This window comes from Oncorhynchus mykiss, chromosome 5, assembly GCF_057628025.1.
Source record: "Oncorhynchus mykiss isolate SJ-2025 chromosome 5, ASM5762802v1, whole genome shotgun sequence".
Lineage (NCBI taxonomy): Eukaryota > Metazoa > Chordata > Actinopteri > Salmoniformes > Salmonidae > Oncorhynchus > Oncorhynchus mykiss.
Genome location: NC_143026.1, coordinates 16,084,380 through 16,104,539, shown reverse-complemented (window position 1 = coordinate 16,104,539; position 20,160 = coordinate 16,084,380). Strand labels below are relative to the sequence as shown.

General features: G+C 42.4%; 2 protein-coding genes across 7 annotated transcripts; one reads left to right on the top strand and one right to left on the bottom strand.

The window, feature by feature from the left end:
- Nucleotides 1-18: 18 nt before the first annotated feature.
- On the bottom strand, nucleotides 19-3,472 carry st6galnac4 (ST6 (alpha-N-acetyl-neuraminyl-2,3-beta-galactosyl-1,3)-N-acetylgalactosaminide alpha-2,6-sialyltransferase 4). Its single transcript, XM_021601899.3, has 6 exons — nucleotides 3,110-3,472; nucleotides 2,709-2,794; nucleotides 2,459-2,602; nucleotides 1,790-2,199; nucleotides 1,510-1,617; nucleotides 19-1,289 (listed from the first exon to the last, which is right to left on the bottom strand). The coding sequence occupies exons 2-6, from the start codon at nucleotides 2,724-2,726 to the stop codon at nucleotides 1,082-1,084; spliced, it is 888 nt and encodes a 295-aa protein (XP_021457574.1). The 5' UTR covers nucleotides 2,727-2,794; nucleotides 3,110-3,472; the 3' UTR covers nucleotides 19-1,081.
- miga2 (mitoguardin 2) lies at nucleotides 3,349-19,435 on the top strand. 6 transcript variants are annotated; one of them, XM_090233920.1, is made up of 15 exons: nucleotides 3,349-3,475; nucleotides 5,232-5,605; nucleotides 5,851-6,061; nucleotides 6,339-6,457; nucleotides 8,681-8,801; nucleotides 9,702-9,838; nucleotides 10,181-10,298; nucleotides 10,464-10,564; nucleotides 10,708-10,817; nucleotides 11,084-11,156; nucleotides 12,719-12,805; nucleotides 13,382-13,480; nucleotides 13,805-13,939; nucleotides 14,138-14,308; nucleotides 14,681-19,435. In XM_090233920.1, the coding sequence occupies exons 2-15, from the start codon at nucleotides 5,510-5,512 to the stop codon at nucleotides 14,891-14,893; spliced, it is 1,791 nt and encodes a 596-aa protein (XP_090090046.1). In that variant the 5' UTR covers nucleotides 3,349-3,475; nucleotides 5,232-5,509; the 3' UTR covers nucleotides 14,894-19,435. The 6 variants fall into 6 exon arrangements, with proteins under 6 accessions (XP_090090046.1, XP_021457568.3, XP_021457569.3 ...); XM_021601893.3 differs by having other exon boundaries at nucleotides 9,702-9,868; XM_021601894.3 differs by lacking the exon at nucleotides 3,349-3,475 and adding an exon at nucleotides 4,410-4,724.
- Nucleotides 19,436-20,160: the final 725 nt, after the last annotated feature.

Below are 20,160 nucleotides of genomic sequence, written 5' to 3'. Positions count from 1 at the left end.
ACTAGATAAACACCACAATACTGTAAACATTTATAAAACATTTCTTTGGAATCAGACAACATCATTAAGTAATTTAAAAAGGCAGGTAAAGAGCATTTCATATTTCCTAAAAGAGAGCACTATAGGGATTTTCCGTTGAACATGATTGTAGCATTGTCAAGCTTTGTAAATATTATTAAGACCATCAGAATATAAGGCATATCAGACCTTATATAAAAGTAACATTAAACCATTTACATTGTCAAGCAACAACATTTTTTGTTTAAAGTCAACAAGTGTATAATGTCAGACAAAAATAGGAAGTTAAAGAAAAAGGCACACTTTTTGGGGATGAATCTCTACTCATAACATGTCAAATCGTTCCATTGGCCTCTGCAAAAACCAATCAAATCAGCAAAATAGTCTCTCTTTGCTATCAGATAGTCACTTTCTCTGATAGTAAATGACCAGCACATTATTATATTTCAGTGACACTAAATTCATGATTCTTGTTACATTTGAACCATAACATAATAAATATATGTAAAAGATTGAAATGTTGTTAAGACTAAACTCTGATAGGAAAGCCCAACAATGTTTCATTACATTGAAATACATGGGCATATAGCAGTGAACAGGAAAAAACATAATACGTTGGTGAACATTCAGTCAGTGCATCATAAAAGCTACATTAAATGAAAACATTGGATTTTAAGAGTGCAGAAATGAAAAGACATAATTATGACAAACAAACAACGAAGGCATCAAGTTTGTTCAAACACTAAAAATCTTATTTGATTTGGCATCACTAGACCTACCAATAGCAGTTTTAATTTAATAGTGGTTAGTGGTCAGAATACTGTACTTTAGACATAGGCTAAAGGTCTAAAATGAAAAATATGAGCACTTTGACCAATGTAAAAAAGTTGGCAGTTTGATGCTTGACTATTGAATACAATGTTTTGAACACCATTTAGACTGTCATAAATATTAGAATTAATACTGCAGCCCCATGAAGGAGTAAGATCATTTGACTCTCATACTGCACAGAATTCCCCAACGGAGGTCAACAAAGATTTTAAAAAGTCACCAGGCACAACACTCAGGGGTCATGTTTCCTCTCCTGCAGGTTCCAGGAAGGGTGTTTGAACTCCACCCTGTGGTGCAAGGCCCATCGGGCATAGATGGCCTTCTCGGTGATAAAGCGATGGCCGCCACGACTTGCGTGCTCGTGCATCCGGTACATGCGGCATTCGTCCATCCGGCTTCCCTCGTAGTAGTGGTAAGGAGCAACACTGTGATCGGCACGGCTTCAGAGAAGCATGAAAGGGGTGTATTTAATTGTCAAATACAGCCAATCAATCCCAATAGCTCTCAGTACAATGTGGTGTAACACAAAACAGTGTAATATAAGGAAAGTTGACGGCTTCAAATTTAATTAGTCTCAAAACAGAATAAATGTGCTATTACACCAGAATAAATGTGCTATTAGACAGGTAGTTGCTTCCACATCTTTTTCAAATAACTCACCTGCAGAAGTTATCGTCGATCATCCCATAGACATGAATACTGTCACATATGTCCATGGCCAGGATCATGGTGAAGAAACCAGTGCTGAGAAAAGCACCTGAATTCATTCTAAAACAGAGAAAACTTATAATAATAAGAATAGCAGCATAGCCATCTTGGCCGTGTTCATTTCGGCACCAAACAGAAGAAAACTGAAAAAGTAATAGACTACCTGGACTTGACCCTTGTACCCTAATTAACATGACAGGGTACATGAGTGCTTGGCGAGGACATTATTTACCTGTTTTTCCCTGTCTCGTTCTGAAAAACACTGTCACAGTACTGGATCTTCTCCCGAGTCACCATGTATATTTTGACCTGCGGGTACTTCGTGGCCATCTTCATCAAGGCATTAAAAACACGCCCTTTCCCATCCTGCCTCATGTTCCGCTCAGGACCCCAGAACACGTAGGTGGTGTCCGCAGAGTGCCTGAAGTAATAGCTCTCGTTTTTAATCAGCAGGGGAACACTGGTGTGCGATACCACCCTCAGACTGGTTCTGCTCCCTACGTCCCTCTCATAGCCCAGCGTGGGGGCGTTGTTCATGCGGATCACACACCCCATTTGGTCAATCTCCTCTCTGAGACTTGCCCCCTGCATCTGTCCCGAGCTGGACACCAAGGCACACTGGCGGCAGTGCATCTTCAGAAACTGGAGGGAGAGAATAGGGCATAAAATCACATGAGGTGAAAATCTATTCATGTGTTTACATCAACATATAGTTTGTGTTTCTTGAAGGGCTGAAGGTGTTGGCAAGTGGAACAAGGAATGGGTTGTGTTCATTAGGCACCAAAAAAAAAGGAAAATATAATAAAATAGAGAGGGACTACCTGGGCTTGACCAATGGAAATGCTAATTGTAATTATCTGTTGCAAAACACAACGCAGACCTCTGCAAATCAACAGCTCACCTGATCCCTCCTGCCAGGGGTGATCCTGAGGTATCCTTGGAGACCAATGTTGACCATGCTGTTGGACCCATCTGATCTGGTCATGTGGACGTACCATAACAACACTGACAGTGTTACAATAACTAGACAAATCCAGTGGAACCTCTGTTGACATCAGATGAACAGGTTAAAAAAACTGTAGTCAGTGTGCATAGGAAGTAAATGTTACTGTAATAATGATGAGGAGTAGGAAACAAGATGTCATGTTTACCTGAGACTTCATATCCATTAGAGACCTCTGGCCCCGCCCCTAATGGATTTCATCACAATTGGTGGGAAATAAGTTGGGTATCTCACCTGTTGAATAAAAACGTCTACCGTTAATTTGACACCTGATGTTTAATCAATAGCACATTTAAAACCAGTCTACGGGGTCAACTTCAGTGCACATCGGTCGAAATGACTGACATGATAACCAATCGAACCGCGTTAGCTAGCTAGTTAACGTTAACTATCATCATGACCAATATTTTGCCATAACATGGTGGCAGCTAATTCAGTGCCAAAAAGAAAATCAATTAACAGAAACGTTGACCAAACGAATAACCGACTCTCTGTAATTATTATAATACGTTAACGTGGAATAAGAAGATACATGTTAAGCTAACTAACCTAGTTTTCCTTGTTGTGAGTGATGGTGTTACCCATTTATGTTCCGACAGTGAACAGAACCTGGATAGCTTAGTTCCTGATATTGGACACATTCTATTACTGGAAAGATATTTCAGGGAATGAAAGATGTAACGAATACAATGCAGTAATATAATGATTTAAAAGCATATATGCCCCTCTAAAAGTTAATATTATGGAAAACCTAATTATTTCTATCCTTCATACTAGTCAAGACATCCCTTTCATCATACTCCCGAGTGGCGCAGCGGTCTAAAGCACTGCCTCTCAGTGCAAGAGGTGACACTAGGCTGAATCCAGGCTGTATTGATTGAGAGACCCATAGAGCGGCGCCCAGCTGCGTCCAGGGTAGGTCGTAATTGTAAATACGAATGTATTCTTAACTGACTTGCCTAATTAAATTTATGAGCAGCAGGCACATTATCTTTCTTGGTTGCAGCACAAGCATCACTAACATTTTTAGCATTTAAACCAACGCTAACCTTAACCTAATTATTCTAAGTTTTCCTAGCCTGCTCCGAAATGTCAATAGCACTTGCCAGCATGTAACTTCCTAAAAAAGCGGAAATGAGTTACGTCTGGTTCGTTCAGCCATTCCAATGAGGAAAATGAATGCGAAAATAATAGGGGTTGGGGATAAACGCCGAAAATAAGGTTAACGCAGGCTTAGGATATCTTATACGTTTTGTTATATGAGATAATATCAGTCAGTGATCTTTATGAATTATGATGCCTTTCATGTGGTTTAAAAAAAAATCCTACATAAATGCTTCAAAATTCACAAAAAGCAACGTTAGCTGATGAGTATGTAATTACTATTCTGGTTAATTCTGACAAACTGCCGTTATCCCATCTAGTCAAAACCCACCACCACCACCAAAACCCACCACCACCACCAATACGAACACCAGCACTGGGAACAGTTTATGTCCATACACTACACTTAAGACAGGAGTAGATATTTATCTCACAAGACCTAAAACAGAAATGGCTTTTTATGCACAGATCCAACTGTGACAACACAATTGTGTGTACAAAAATAAATAAACAATCCGTTACCAATGTTAAACATATGAATACTTTAACGCTATTGATACATTTTTGGATTAAACGTTTTGACTTTTCACCTAACTTTTGCCATTGAACAAGCAAGAGTCAGGCCCCAATCTTTGATACGATTGGATATCCAATGTACACCCTCCTCCTTCCTCAATTGTGATTGACCACAATAGGAACGCGCCCGCATATACTCAACAGACATTGGTTTTCCATGGTATCAATTACAAATGTGTCCGCCCTGAAGCAAATATCACAGTAGTGTGTGAAATGCGCCGCTGAATGTCCTTCTACAGCTCTTTGGATGCGCAATGTGCATTAGTAGCTTTTGGATGATTATATATTTTTTATCCATAAAAAGGTTAGCAATCTCTTGAATACACGGTTAGACAGCTTTTAGTAGTCCATCGGAGACCGTTGACTGAGTGATCTGACAGCCAGGCCGGATTGAAGCCAGCAGTAGCTGTCAGTGCGCGAATCAAAGTTCCTAGCTGGCTAACTAGCATGTCCGGCTAGTGGGGTTGGTCAGCAATCAGGACAGGTTTGTAATATTCCATTCGCAGCCAAAACCGAAGAGACCTTATTGATGTTACAAAGGTTATTGTCAAATATGATAACCCTTGAAAGTTGTGAACCTGCAGGGACGGCTTGTCAGCTAGCATGATGCTAATGCTACTTTGGCGCTAGGCTGTGAGGGTCTCCTTTTTTTTGAGTTAATATTTGGTCAAAGTAAAAAATAACGTTAAACATGTTAACTTCTAGAGGAATTCTACTCATATTTAGTTGGTCGTGCTTCTTTGATGCTATGCTGGCTAGTAACTAACGTTAGGTAGCTAGCTAAGAGTGTAACTGGCCTGTGCAATGCCTGTGTGTCTACTTCACTCTGTTCTCGATGCTGTTGGGGTGTTACATTATATAGCCTGAGACGATGTTATGTCACAGTTAATTTCAGTTCATTACATATTTGTGAAGTAGTCAGATTAAACTATCACTGATCGATATCACTTCATTGTAGCAATGATGACGACAATTCACACTACACCCCTAGGTTTGCACGGATCGAGAAACATGGTGCCTTTGGATAAGTGAAGAAGAGAGACGGGGCACCAAAACCAGTGTGGACAGGCCTCCGGTATACTGGTTGCGGCTACAGTCTGAAGCTGGACCAGAGGGACCCACCCAGACTCAGAAGTGGCTGACCACAGCCCAATTACGACCAGGCACTGTGCTGGCTGGCTGGCTGGTCTCAGAGTAGAACAGAGAAGGAAGCCCCTCAGGAGGTTGATGTAAAGGGGTTGTTGGAGGCTCTGTGGGCATTCTACTGAAATGTCAATCCGAAGAGCAGAAGGGATGTCCATCGCCCAGGCCTTGGCCATGACTGTGGCCGAGATCCCCGTGTTTCTCTACTCCACCTTTGGGCAGGTAAACAATGTTCCCCAAGAAGACCCTTTCAAGTACACTATTGAATATGTTTGTAAGAATCTGCTCCTAAAACATTGCAAAGAATGTTGCCAAAAAAAAGCATAAGTTTGTTCTTTATTAGCAAGTAACTTATTTGTAATTCCTTCCATATGACACACCGAAGATGCATGCTTGATACATAAGCATGCATGCTTCAAGTTGTTTTAGCTTGTTGTGACCACTCACCCCATCTCTTTCCCCGTCAGTCCATATTCTCTCAGCTGAAGCTTTCTCCCAGTCTGAAGAAGGTGCTGTTCGCCACAGCTCTGGGGAGCGTAGCCCTGGCTCTCACCGCCCACCACATGAAGAGACGCGGCAGGAAACGGAAACAGGCAACAGCTGTGAAAGATGAGCAGAAGCAGGTGGGAATACCAGAGGCGTTGATCCGGTCAGGGAGACCGTCATCTCTGAGGAGAGGTGAGTTTCACGTCAATGTGATTACTGGTGGTTTCAAACAGGCTGTAGAATTGGCTCAAAATTTTGTTGATGTGTTTGTTGGTTGGCTGATTGACATCAAGGAAGTAAAACGGATTAAGTCAAGTTGGTTCATTGACATGCTGGTGTTTCCATAAGCCTGTGTGGATACTGTATGTGAAAGCTGTTTCAGGTGATCACGGTTAGAATACCAGTTATTAATGTGATCAAAATGCCTTTTTGATAGAAGTGTTAGCTAACAGTCTCGTTTCCATCCCAGGTGGTCTGTTTCCCGGGCGACAGATGATGAGCCCCAGCACACGGAGCAACGAAACCATGAGCGGCATCTCTTCACTGGCTCCCAGCAAACACTCAAGCTCCTCCCACAGCATAGCCTCTGTACGTTTGACTCTCCTTACTTTCTATCACTCAAATTAAACACATTTTTCATATGCGCCTACTATAACTGGTGTAGACTTTAATGAAATGCTTTCTTACGAGCCCTTCCCAACGATGCAGAGTTTAAAAATACAAAAAATTCAGAGACTTGTCCCGAAGCCACTCCTACGTTGTCTTGACTGTGTGCTTAGGGTCGTTGTCCTGTGGAAGGTGAACCTTTGCCTCCAGTCTGAGGTCCAGAGCACACTGAAGCAGGTTTATCATGGATCTTTGCTCCATTAATCTTTCTCGATCCTGACTAGTCTCCCAGTCCCTGCTGCTGAAAAACACCCCCACAGCATGATGCTGCCACCACCATGCTTCACCATAGGGATGGTGCCAGGTTACCTCCAGATGTGATGCTTGGCTTTCAGGCCAAATAGTTTAATTTTGGTTTCATCAGACCAGACAAACTTGTTTCTCATGGTCTGAGAGTCTTTCGGTGCCTTTTGGCAAACCCCAAGCGGGCTGTCATGTGCCGTTTACTGAGGAGTGGCTTCCATTTGGCCACTCTACCATGAAGGCCTAATTGGTGGAGTGCTGCATAGATGGAGAACCTTCCAGAAGGACAACATCTCCAGAGGAACTCTGGAGCTCTGTCAGAGTGACCATCGGGTTCTTGGTCACCTCCCTGACCAAGGTCCTTCTCCCCCGATTGCTCAGTTTGGCCGGGCAGCCAGCTCTAGGAAGAGTCTTGGTGGTTCCAAACTTCTTCCATTTAAGAATGATGGAGGCCACTGTGTTCTTGGGGACCTTCAATGCTGCAGAACCTTTTTTGGTACCCTTCCCAAGATCTGTGCCTTGACACAATCCTGTCTCAGAGCTCTACAGACAATTCCTTCGACCTCATGGCTTGGTTTTTGCTCTAACATGCACTGTCAACTGTGGGAACTTATATAGACAGGTGTGTGCCTTTCCAAATTATGTCCAATCAATTGAATTTACCACAGGTGTACTCCAATCCAGTTGTAGAAACATCTAATGGATGATCAATGGAAACAGGATGCACCTGCTCTCAATTTCAAGTTTCATAGCAAAAGGTCTGAATATTTTTATATATATATATATATATATATATATATTTTCAAACATTTCTAAACCTGTTTTCGCTTTGTGGTTATGGGTATTGTGTGTAGATTGCTGAGATTTTTATTTAATCAATTTTAGAATAAGGCTGTAACATAACAAAATGTGGAAAAAGTCAAGGAGTCTGAGTACCAGATCAGTGTGCAGAGGTACGAGGTATTTGACGTAGATATGTACACGAAGGCATGGTAACGTGACTAGGCATCAGGATAGAACATAATTAGAGTAAAATAAAGAACAGAGTAAAAGTGTGTGTAAATATAAGTATGTGTGGGAGTGTCAATGAAGTGTGAGGGTGTGTAGGGTCAGTGTAGATAGCCCGGGTAACCATTTTTAATGGACTATTTAGCAATCTTATGTCTAAGAAGATTTATGCATTGGGGTTAGAAGCTGTCTCGGAGCCTGTTGGTCCCAGAGTCGGTGATCTGGTGCCAGATGATAGAGTGAACAGTCTATGGCTTGGGTGGCTGTTGTCTTTGGCATTCTTTTTGGCCTTTCTCCGCTGATATAGAGGATGAGCTCCCTGGATGGCAGGGAGCTCAGCCCCAGTGATGTGGATGGGGGCGTACTCTCCCCTTTCTCCTATAGTCCACAATCAGCTTCTTGGTGTTACTGACGTTGAAGGAGAGGTCATTTGTCCTGGCACCACACTGCTAAGTCTCTGACCTCCTCCCTGTAGGCTGTCTTGTCGGTGATCAGGCCTACCACCGTTGTGCCGTTTGCAAACTTAATGATGGTGTTGGAGTCGTGCGTGGCCACTCGTGGGTGAACAGGGAGTACAGGAGGGGACTATGCACACACCCCTGAGGGGCCCCTGTGTTGAGGGTTCACGTGGTGGATGTATTGTTGCCTACACTCACACCCTGCGCCCGGCCTCTCAGGAAGTTGCAGAGGAAGGTGTTCAGTCCCAGGGTCCCTAGCTTGGAGGGAACTACGTTATTGAACGCTGAGCTATAGTCTTTGACGAGCATTTTAACATAGTTCATTCTGATTTCACTCTTCTTCTTCAGTGGATCGTTTACCTCACTTAACTATTTTTAGACCCTTGTGGTCCATGGCCCCTCAAGATTTCAATTTGTTATTGTCTTGTTGTCACAGATGCGAGTCCCGACTTCTCCGAACCAGTCGGCCAATCCGTCGACTCCCTGGGAGGCAGAGCCTGTGGAGGAGGAGTCGGGAGCCATGGGGGATGCAAACGCAGAGAACCTGTACATCATTGGTAATAATACCCCTTCATGGATTCCCTCAAAGATTCAGCGAATGGGACTGTCCATAGCAAACTGAGACAGTGTTTGGTGCGCTTTTAAAATTTTATTCATTTGGAGACGCTCTTATCGAGAACGACTTACAGGAGAAAATAGTGTTAAGTGCTTTGCTCAAGGGCAGATTGTTCACCTTGTTGACTCATGGATTCGAACCAGAAACTTTTCAGTTACTGGCCCAACACTCTAAACTTTAATGGGGAAAAGTATTTCCCAAAGTGGAATTAGTTCTTATTCAAAATAACTGTTTTGCTCAATGAAAGGCGGTTATGAGGACCCTTGGTAGAGGAAGAATAGAAGTGGGACATTGGTATAGAGGGTTACATCTGACTATGCTGTATTTCTTGCACTGTTAGTTTTTCCATTTACACCTGGACAAAGACATCTCTGTAATTCAGCTAGACTCCGTTATCCTTCCTCGACAACCAAACACCTGGGTGGCCTCCCAGCACGTAGATGTCATTATCAAACCAACCTGGCAGGATAGCACCACTCATCCTGTCATTTTATGATGCATCATAATACTAAGGACTGACATTAAGCTGTGGTTGTGTTCCATTCTCCCTACTGTATTTTCCCCATATGTACAATTGCTCTCTCCCGCTCGCTCATGCATGTAAAGAAACACTGGATTGATATAAGCATCGGTTTTACAAGTGCACTGCACACTCTGGTGGAAAGTGTAAGGAATAGGAACAGACCCTAAGGTCCCCCTCCCCTAGCAGGAATGCCGTTCTTCCTGATTAATTCCTGGTTTTCTGGCATTTATCATTCATATATTATTGAAACTGACCTTTCCCTTAGCCAAAATCCCAGATTTTCTATGTTATCCTGATCACATCTTTCCCCTCTCACAGGTATGGAGTTGTTTGAGGAGGCCCTTCAGAAGTGGGAGCAGGCCCTGAACATCCGGCACCACACCCACTCCAATGCCTCCAAAGCCAGTACCAGCCTAGCCCTGGAGGGGGCAGCGGCCTGCCCCAACCTGCCCACGGTATGCCACAGAACTATCGCACTCTCAACGGTACGGTACACTTTTATTTATCGTTTATTTAACCAGGTGAGTCCCATTTGAGATATGCATCTCATTCTCAACTGAGCCCTGGTCAAGAGCAAGCAGCACTCTCACATCCACCTACCATTACATTAAAAATCGGAGGGGGGGCTTATTGTAATTGCTAGAGTGGAATTGAATGAGCCCATCGGATTTCTTCCTCCACCAGCCTCTCTTTCCTTAAATATTCAGAGAAAGGATGGGCGACTCCAGCCCTGGAGGGCCACTGTGATTTTGAATCAATCAACTAATGTAGTGATTTGTTTGTTTTCATGGTTTCAGTCTGAGTCGCGTAACAAGGTCTTTGCCGAGAAGCTGGAGACCCTCCTGCACAGGGCCTACCACCTACAGGAGGACTTTGGCGCCACTATTCCCCCAGATAGCCTGCTGGCAGACTTTGGTAATTAACATGCTACGATAGCGCAAATCTGTTGATTTTTGTTGTTGTTATTAGCATGCAGCTAGTTCAAATATGTTGACAGTAGCTTTAGCATTTATCCATAATGGGTCATTTGACTTACAGTCCTTGTTGTGGCTCAGACTGTTTGCTTTGTTGTCCTGTCAGAGAGTGAGGGAACACTCATCCTGCCAAACTTGGAGAGTAGAATGCGTGAAGACGATGCCACTACAATCACTTCTGACGATTCCTTCTTCTCAGCGGCAGAAGTTAGTTTCTCTTTCTCGCTCATTCACTCACCCTATCACGCACGTTTTCTCTGTCCCTCACACACAGTCTCTTTCATGACTATCATGTATCCTATGTTATGAACATGTGTTGAGGATTGTGCCTCTCCCTCTTTACTCTGCAGTTGTTTGACAACCTATCTCTGGAGGTGTGTCAGCCTCTGAGGCCCGCTGCTCTTTACGACGAGGCTGTGTCACTGGTCCAGGACGGCAGCGTGCCCTGTCGAGAGCTCCGGTAAGGACTAGCTAAGTACTGGACCTGGGTTAAAATAGTAGTAGTATTTTTTTTGCGCACTTGATTGAGTGCCAGATGGGAGAGTTTTGGGGTTTGTACTTTGGACTATTCCATAGATCCCATTGCGCCAGCAAAAATCCATCGTAGCTCTAAGTATTTGGAAGAAAACAAATACTACCATTTGTTTAGTGTTACTCACAACTGTATATTTCTGTTAAAATGAACTAATAACTATTCACGTTTCTGATTTCCATATTTTTCCTCAGAACTGAGCTGCTAGAATGCTACGGTGACCAAGACTTCCTAGCCAAGCTCCACTGTGTGAGACAAGCCTTCCAGGTCTGAAATCCTTACTGAAGATGACTTATTGGTACAGTTGAAGTCGGAAGTTTACATACACCTTAGCCAAATACATTTAAACTCCTGACATTTAATCCGAGTAATAATTCCCTGTCTTAGGTCAGTTAGGATCATCACTTTATGTTAAGAATGTGAAATGTCAGAATAATAGTAGAGAGAATTATTTATTTATTTATTTCATCACATTCCCAGTGGGTCAGAAGTTTACATACTCAATTAGTTTTTGGTAGCATTGCCCACACTTTTTCAGTTTTGCCCACAAATTTTCGATGGGATTGAGGTCAGGGCTTTCTGATGGCCACTCCAATACCTTGACTTTGTTGTCCTTAAGCCATTTTGCCACAACTTTGGAAGTATGCTTGGGGTCATTGTCTATTTGGAAGACCCATTTGTGACCAAGCTTTAACTGATGTCTTGAGATGTTGCTTCAATATGTCTACATAACTGTCCTCCTAATGATGCTATCTATTTTGTGAAGTGCACCAGTCCCTCCTGCAGCAAAGCACCCCCACAACATGATGCTGCCACCCCCGTGCTTCACAGTTGGGATGGTGTTCTTCGGCTTAGAAGCCTCCCCATTTTCCCTCCAACATAACGATGGTCATTATGGCCAAACAGTTCCATTTTTGTTTCATCAGACCAGAGGACATTTCTCCAAAAAGTACGATGTTTGTTCCCATGGGCAGTTGCAAACCGTAGTCTGGCTTTTTTATGATGGTTTTGGAGCAGTGGCTTCTTCCTTGCTTAGCGACCTTTCAGGTTGTTGATATAGGTCTCGTTTTACTGTGGATATAGATACTTTTGTACCTGTTTCCTCCGGCTTCTTCACAAGGTCCTTTGCTGTTGTTCTGAGATTGATTTGCACTTTTCGCACCAAAGTACGTTCATCTCTAGGAGACAGAACGCGTCTCCTTCCTGAGCGGTATGACTGCTGCGTGGTCCCATGGTGTTTATATTTGTGTACTATTGTTTGTACAGATGAACGTGGTACCTTCAGGCGTTTGGAAATTGCTCCCAAGGATGAACCAGACTTGTGGATGTCTGCAAAAAAAAAATTCTGAGGTCTTGGCTGATTTTCTTTTGATTTTCCCATGATGTCAAGTAAAGAGGCACTGAGTTTGAAGGTAGGCCTTGAAATGCATCCACAGGTACACCTCCAATTGACTAAAATGATGTCAATTAGCCTATCAGAAGCTTCTAAAGCAATGACATTTTCTGGAATTTTCCAAGTTGTTTAAAGGCCCAGTCAACTTCTGACCCACTGGAATTGTGATACATGGAAATAATCCGTTTGTAAAGAATTTTTGGAAAAATGACTTGTGTCATGCACAAAGTAGATGTCCTAACCAACTTGCCAAAACATCTATAGTTTGTTAACAAGAAATTTGTGGAGTGGTTGAAAGGCGAGTTTTAATGACCCCAACCTAAGTGTATGTGAACTTCCGACTTCAAGTGTATATGGATAATGTCTCTATGGATTTGATGTGACTAAGATTGGTCATCTTTGCTGACGTCCTCAGTGGTTGTTGTTGTTTTGACAGGTTTTGTTGTTGGACGAAACTCACCGGACGTTCTTCATGGAGACCGGCAAGCAGATGATCACAGGACTCATGACCAAGGCAAACAAGGTGGCAACACGAACCCAGACAATACATTGCAACTTTATTGTCCGTTGACATGGATTGTTTTTGTTTTTTTTGTAAGTTATTTCATTCCCACCGTGCACTGGACAGACCGTGCACTGGACAGACCGTGCACTGGACAGACCTTGCACTGGACAGGACAGACCAGACCGTGCACTGGACAGACCTTGCACTGGACAGACCGTGCACTGGACAGACCGTGCACTGGACAGACCTTGCACTGGACAGGACAGACCAGACCGTGCACTGGACAGACCTTGCACTGGACAGACCGTGCACTGGACAGACCTTGCACTGGACAGGACAGACCAGACCGTGCACTGGACAGACCTTGCACTGGACAGACCTTGCACTGGACAGGACAGACCAGACCGTGCACTGGACAGACCGTGCACTGGACAGACCTTGCACTGGACAGGACAGACCAGACCGTGCACTGGACAGACCGTGCACTGGACAGGCGGCTCCTCACCAACACTCTTCTCTATGAACATGTTACTTTGTAATGAACTCCTGATTGGCTTTTTTATTGAGTTGGTTGTGTTCCTGTTTCACCTGTAGAGTCCCAAAGCCTTCCTGGAAACCTATGAGGACATGCTTCTCTACACCCAGAGAGAGGAGACCTGGCCAGTCAGCAGGATGGAACTTGAGGGGCGAGGGGTGAGATGCTATTTTCCTTTATTCTTTTTTTTCAAACATGAATGAAGGTGTTTGTAGAGATTCTGGTGATTGTAGGAAGAATCCGTGTCTATAAATCACTCTGGATAGACTGACTTTAGTGCCTGACAACTCATGAACTCACATTTTACATGTGGCTTGAAGCTGGGCCATATTCATTGCAAACCAAACAGACTGATACAGGTAGACAATTTTTTTTTCTACCAGTAAGAAAAACCCTTGTTTTTCTATGGTGTGCCTTGATGAATATATGACCTAGTTGTGTTTTAAAGCTCCTGACCTCGTATGATCTATGACCTTTACCAGGTGGTGGTTATGAACTTCTTTGACATCGTGCTGGACTTCATCCTGATGGATGCTTTTGATGACCTGGAGAGCCCGCCCTCGTCCGTTGTGGCCGTGCTCAGGAACCGTTGGCTCTCTGACAGCTTCAAAGAGACGGTGAGACAGACAGACACCCACAATCCTATAGTCAACATGATCTAGTGATACTAGCTGTTACAACTGCAATACAAACACAACAAGCATTACACAGCATAAATATAATTACACAGGCAGACATGGAAAACAAGGTCTATAGCATTCACTGCAACTATACCATTGGTTAAAATGTAATAAACCATACTTTGTGTTTCTCAGGCCCTGGCTACTGCGTGCTGGTCCGTTCTGAAGGCCAAGCGGCGTCTGTTGATGGTTCCAGACGGCTTCATCTCTCACTTCTACGCCATATCAGAACAGGTCAGCCCCGTCCTGGCCTTTGGCTTCCTGGGGCCCCGACAGCACCTCAGTGAGGTGTGCACCATCTTCAAGGTGAGTTTTAATCCTAACTTTTTGTCTCCAATTTATTACTAGCAGTATTTAGAGGTCACATGTCACCACTTTGTTATTTTCTACTAATTTACTATTTTCACATGTGTCTCTGTCTGCATCCTTCCATCTGTCTGTCCTTTTTACCTTCCATCAGCAGTTTAATCACGCTGATCTCTACGATGCCTTAATCTCTCAAATATCATAATCCCTGTGGACAGTCTACCAAGTGATTTACCCAGTCTACCTAAATTCGACAGATTTTCAGGAGGGAAATTAATGTGGAAAACAAGTTACATTTTTCTTAGAAGTAAATCTGCAAAATGACATCTCTTATGAGCACATTCCTCACCAATGTCCTTTTCTCTTCTCCAGCAACAAATAGTGCAGTACCTGAAAGATATGTTTGACCACGACAAGGTGCGCTTCACCTCAGCCCAGTCGTTAGCCGAGGACATCCTGAGCCTGTCCCACCGCCGCAGTGACATCCTGCTGGGCTACCTTGGCATTGACAGCCTGCTGGAGCCCAATGGAGCCCTACCCCAAGGAGACACAGAACCGGGCCCCAGCCCCTCCAACCACCACTGAGACATGGGTAGTGTTAATTTGGGATGTTATGAAACGGGAAGGTACTACATGAATTTGTCCAATAAGAACATTGATTTTCATTTTCAGTTAGAAAGTGGTTTGCTACTGTGTGGCATAATGAATATGACCCTGTATCTGACTTAGCTGAGCTGGAATGGACTGGGTTGGTCAAAGCTGGACTTAACAAGCAAGATTTAGGAGGGTTGTTAATTCACATGCTTGAACTGCAGCATCACCCAGTCAGTCTGTGGTTCTACACCCTAAACATAACAGCCACCAAATCGAACAGAACCCGACTTGTATTGGTCCTTACATGAAAGAGGGATGTTTTTGTTCTAGCTCTCCTCGTACATTTTATCATCTGAGTTGAATCTGGAGTTGTTTATCAGTCAATACTAGTTATCCCTTTTTCCAAATGTGTGATGAACCAACAACCATCCGGCAAGAAAATGTTTGTTGTCTATGTAATGGATGTACAGTAAGTGTGTGTTCTGAGGCAGGGGATCCGAACCGATCCCCTCAATTATCCCGACACCCTTGGCCAATTTGAAGGCGTGCCCTGGGACGTGATGCTGCAGGACTCGTTGCTTCCGTCTCCTCTATCCATTGATTGATCATCCATTTCATTTATCGTATTTATTCCAATAGTGTTAGGTGCCGCATTGATGGAAAAAAAGCACCTATTCATTCAAGAGAATGTGTAATACAAATGTCTAATACTGTACATAAGATCAGACAGGGCATTGGACAGTCATTAACTTGTATGTACAGAAAAAGTGCACAGATATTCCTATCTTGTCCTCATACTTAAAATGGTCAGTATCGAGGTACTGTGGAGGTATAAAAAGATGCCAAGCAGGGGCATACCACCCCAGAAATACTAATAATATACTGTAGCATATACCTCGGTGACAAACTGACGTGTGACAATGCAGGCTGAATTTAGGTTACGCTTGGAGAACAGGAAATACACTACCGTTCAAAAGTTTGGGGTCACTTAGAAATGTCCTTGTTTTTGAAAGACAAGCCCTTTTTTCTCCATTAAAATAACATCAAATTGATCAGAAATACAGTGTAGACATTGTTAATGTTGTAAATGACTATAATAGCTGGAATCGGCTGGTTTTTATTGGAATATCTACATAGGCGTACAGACGACCATTCTCAGCAACCATCACTCCTGTGTTCCAATGGTACGTTGTTAGCTAATCCAAGTGTATTATTTTAAAAGGCTAATTGATCATTAGAAAACCCTTTTGCAATGATGTTAGCACAGCTGAAAACTGTTGTTCTGATTTAAAGAAGGAATTAAACTGGCCTTTAGACTAGTTGAATATCTGGAGCTTCAGCATTTGTGGGTTCGATTACAGGCTCAACAGTGAAGACGTGACTCCGTGATGCTGGCCTTCTAGGCAAAGTTCCTCTGTCCAGTGTCTGTTCTTTTGCCCATCTTTTCTTTTTATTGGCCAGTCTAAGATATGGCTTTTTGTTTGCCACTCTGCCTAGAAGGCCAGCATCCCGGAGTCGCCTCTTCGCTGTTGACGTTGAGACTGGTGTTTTGCGGGTAATATTTAATGAAGCTGCCAGTTGAGGACTTGTGCGGCGTCTGTTTCTCAAACTAGACACTAATGTACTTGTCCTCTTGCTCTGTTGTGCACCGGGGACTCCCACTCCTCTTTCTATTCTGGTTAGAGCCAGTTTGCGCTTGTTCTGTGACGGGAGTAGTACACAGCTCTGTCTGAGATCTTCAGTTTCTTGGCAATTTCTCGATTGGAATAGCCTTCATTTCTCAGAACAAGAATAGGCTGACGAGTTTCAGGATAAAGGTCTTTGTTTCTGGCCATTTTGAGCCGGTAATCGAACCCACAAATGCTCCAGATACTGAACTAGTCTAAAGAAGGCCAGTTTTATTGCTTCTTTAATCAGAACAGTTTTCAGCTGTGCTAACATAATTGCTAAAGTTTTTTTCTAATGACCAATTAGCCTTTTAAAATTATAAACTTGGATTGCCATTGAAACACAGAAGTGATGGTTGCTGATAATGGGCCTCTGTAGATATTCCATTAAAAGTCAGCTGTTTCCAGCTACAATATTAATTTACAACATTAACAATGTCTACACTGTTTCTGATCAAATGTATGTTATTTTAATGGACAAAAACAATTTATTTAAAAAATAAGGACATTTAAGTGACCCTAAACTTTTGAATGGTGGTGTAGGATATCATGAACTGCTTTGCCAGTTCTGAGTTGTCGAGTTGTGTGTGTGTCTGCATGAGTGTGTGAGTATACGATCGAGTGAAATTCTTATTGTCTGTAATCACGCTTTGTCTGTAAAAAAAAACAAACAGTGATACCGGTATGTACCGCACCTAACGGAGCAGGATGAGATTTTTTTTAATACATTTCCGCTGTTTTTGAGAAAAGCATTGTTTCTGAATAGCACTTCCCACTAATATTCCCACATGCCCTCAACAAAAGACAGGAGCGATACTACCTTACATGTTTGAATTCACAGCTACCTTGTACTGAGCTCTGTCACACATTTTGTTGAAATGGGGATTGTCAATGTACATTCAAATGTTGTGGTATAGTATGCGGTTATTGTGATCTTGATATGAGTTCAGTATATTGTAGCTGTGTATTCAGAATCGGCTTTGGGGCTGTCTTGTTAGCCTGGAATCCAAACTGTTAAATCCATATACAAAAGTATGTGGACACACCTTCAAATTAGTGGATTTGGCTATTTTAACCACACTCGTTGCTAACCGGTGTATAAAATCGAGCACACAGCCATGCAATCTCCATAGACAAAAATTGGCAGTAGAATGGCCCATACGGAAGAGCTCCGTGACTTTCAATGAAGCACTGTACTAGGATGCCACCTTTTCAACAAGTCAGTTTGTCAGATTTCTGCCCTGCTCGAGCTGCCCTTGACAACTGCAAATTCTGTTGTGGAGTGGAAATGTCTAGGAGCAACAACTGCTCAGCCGAGAAGTAGTAGGCCACACAAGCCCACAGAACGGGTCCGGCGAGTGCTAAAGTGTGTAAAAATAGTCTGTCCTCGGTTGGAAAGAGATGTTCAAGCATGTAGTGTATATTGGTGAAGTGAAACAGAACATATCACTTTGGATTCCAGGCTTCCAATTGGCTCATTCATCCCCCCCCCCTCTTCTTCCCCAGATCTTTGCTGTAAATGAGAATGTGGTATCGGTCAACTTACCTGGTAAAAGGGTTAAATAAAAATCGAAAGTCTAACTTAATACCTATTACTGTTTATGGAGCTTTTCTAGTGACCAGTAGAGTTTGAACTTTTTTTTTGGCACGTGAAAGATCCTTCCTTTGCACTATATTGGAAAAAATACATTAACGCTCTTAACCCTTTATTTTTTTAATCAATAGTTGGATAGGTCATTGGTAGGTCTAGTTTTAAAATGTTCTTGCGCCATGAAAAGTACTGATGTTATTGGATATATTTAACATGCGTAAATGATAGCAAGGTTGAGGCTTTTTCCTTAGAAATGGCATTATTGAATACCCATTGTAAGACTGGCAGACATTGTGCCAGACAACATATTTGAATTCTTTGTTGTTGTACATGTGATTTGTTGGTCTAAATTGGGCAAATTATCTCAGACCTACATTTGAATCAGATATTTCTATTGTGTTACTCGAATCAATTGAGTGACAAATGAAAACTGCCCTGCCTATTTTGGGATCTCCTAGGCTCCAATTACTATGAAAAGTATATGAATTGATCAATACGCATCACATCCCAATGGGAGATTAATTTAATAGTTATGTGTTACTGCTCAGATACCCAAATGGTTGTGAGATTAGTTTACTTTTCCTTCTCGGTTGAACCAACAATAGATCTATATGTAGTATCAGAATTGCACTATCCTCAGCAGCCTTTGCATGTGGACTCTTGTCAAATCAAATTTTATTTGTCACATACACATGGTTAGCAGATGTTCATGCGAGTGTAGCGAAATGCTTGTGCCTGTACTGTGTGCCCCCCCCCCTCTGCTTTTTGCATCTTGTTAATGTGTCCCATCAGTCAGCAGTGTTGGATTGCATTAGATGCCCTGTGACTTCCTTTTTAATGATCAATTCATCTTAATTACCAGTAATTGTGGTATCAAAACTAGGAAAATGTCAATGTGGATTTAGTGAATGATTAACTGCTTAATACTGTTTACTCTGTACTGTGTGGATTATACTTCAAAATTCAGCTGTAGGAACTCTTATGTAAGCTGATGAGACAGGCCAGTTAACTCGTTGCTTATTCAATCTATTAAAAGTCTGCATTATGCGACAGTAGGTTTATGATTTCAAAATGGCCAAAGAGGAGAACAACTTCTTACTCATTTAAGTATGATGAAATGACTTGTTGTGCACTACAAGTGTCCTATTCATGCCTTTTGTGTCTTTTATTGTTGTGAAATTACAATGCCAGCACAAACTGAAAGTTTTACGATCTGCATATTTTGTTTTTTCTTATTAAAATATCTTTAAATTAGACTTTTCCCTATCAAACAAATTGTGACTGTCTTTGGCTTTTGGCACTGCATCACCTAAGAGAGATCCCTCAAATCAAATGTATTTATATAGCCCTTCGTACATCAGCTGATATCTCAGCGCTGTACAGAAACCCAGCCTAAAACCCCAAACAGCAAGCAATGCAAGTGTAGAAGCATGGTGGCTAGGAAAAACTCCCTAAAAAGGCCAAAACCTAGAGAGGAACCAGGCTATGAGGGGTGGCCAGTCCTCTTCTGGCTGTGCCGGGTGGAGATTATAACAGAACATGGCCAAGATGTTCAAATGTTCATAAATGACCAGCATGGTCAAATAATAATCACAGTAGTTGTCGAGGGTGCAACAAGTCAGCACCTCAGGAGTAAATGTCAGTTGACTTTTCATAGCCGATCATTAAGGCATTAGTCAAGTGTGAATGGCAATTCTACTTCCACATTTCTTTGGGATAGCCTTTTGTACTATACGTTAAAGTATGGGGTCAGACATTTTAAGGATATCAAATCAAAGTTTGTCATGTGCGCCGAATACAACCGGTGTAGACCTTACAGTGAAATGCTTACTTACAGACTCTAACCAACAGTGAAAAAAATGTATTAGGTGAACAATAGGTAAGTAAAGAAATAGAAACAGTAAAAAAGACAACAGTAGAGAGGCTATATACAGGAACCGGTTAGTCGGGCTGATTTGAGGAAGTATGTACATGTAGATATGGTTAAAGTGACTGCATAT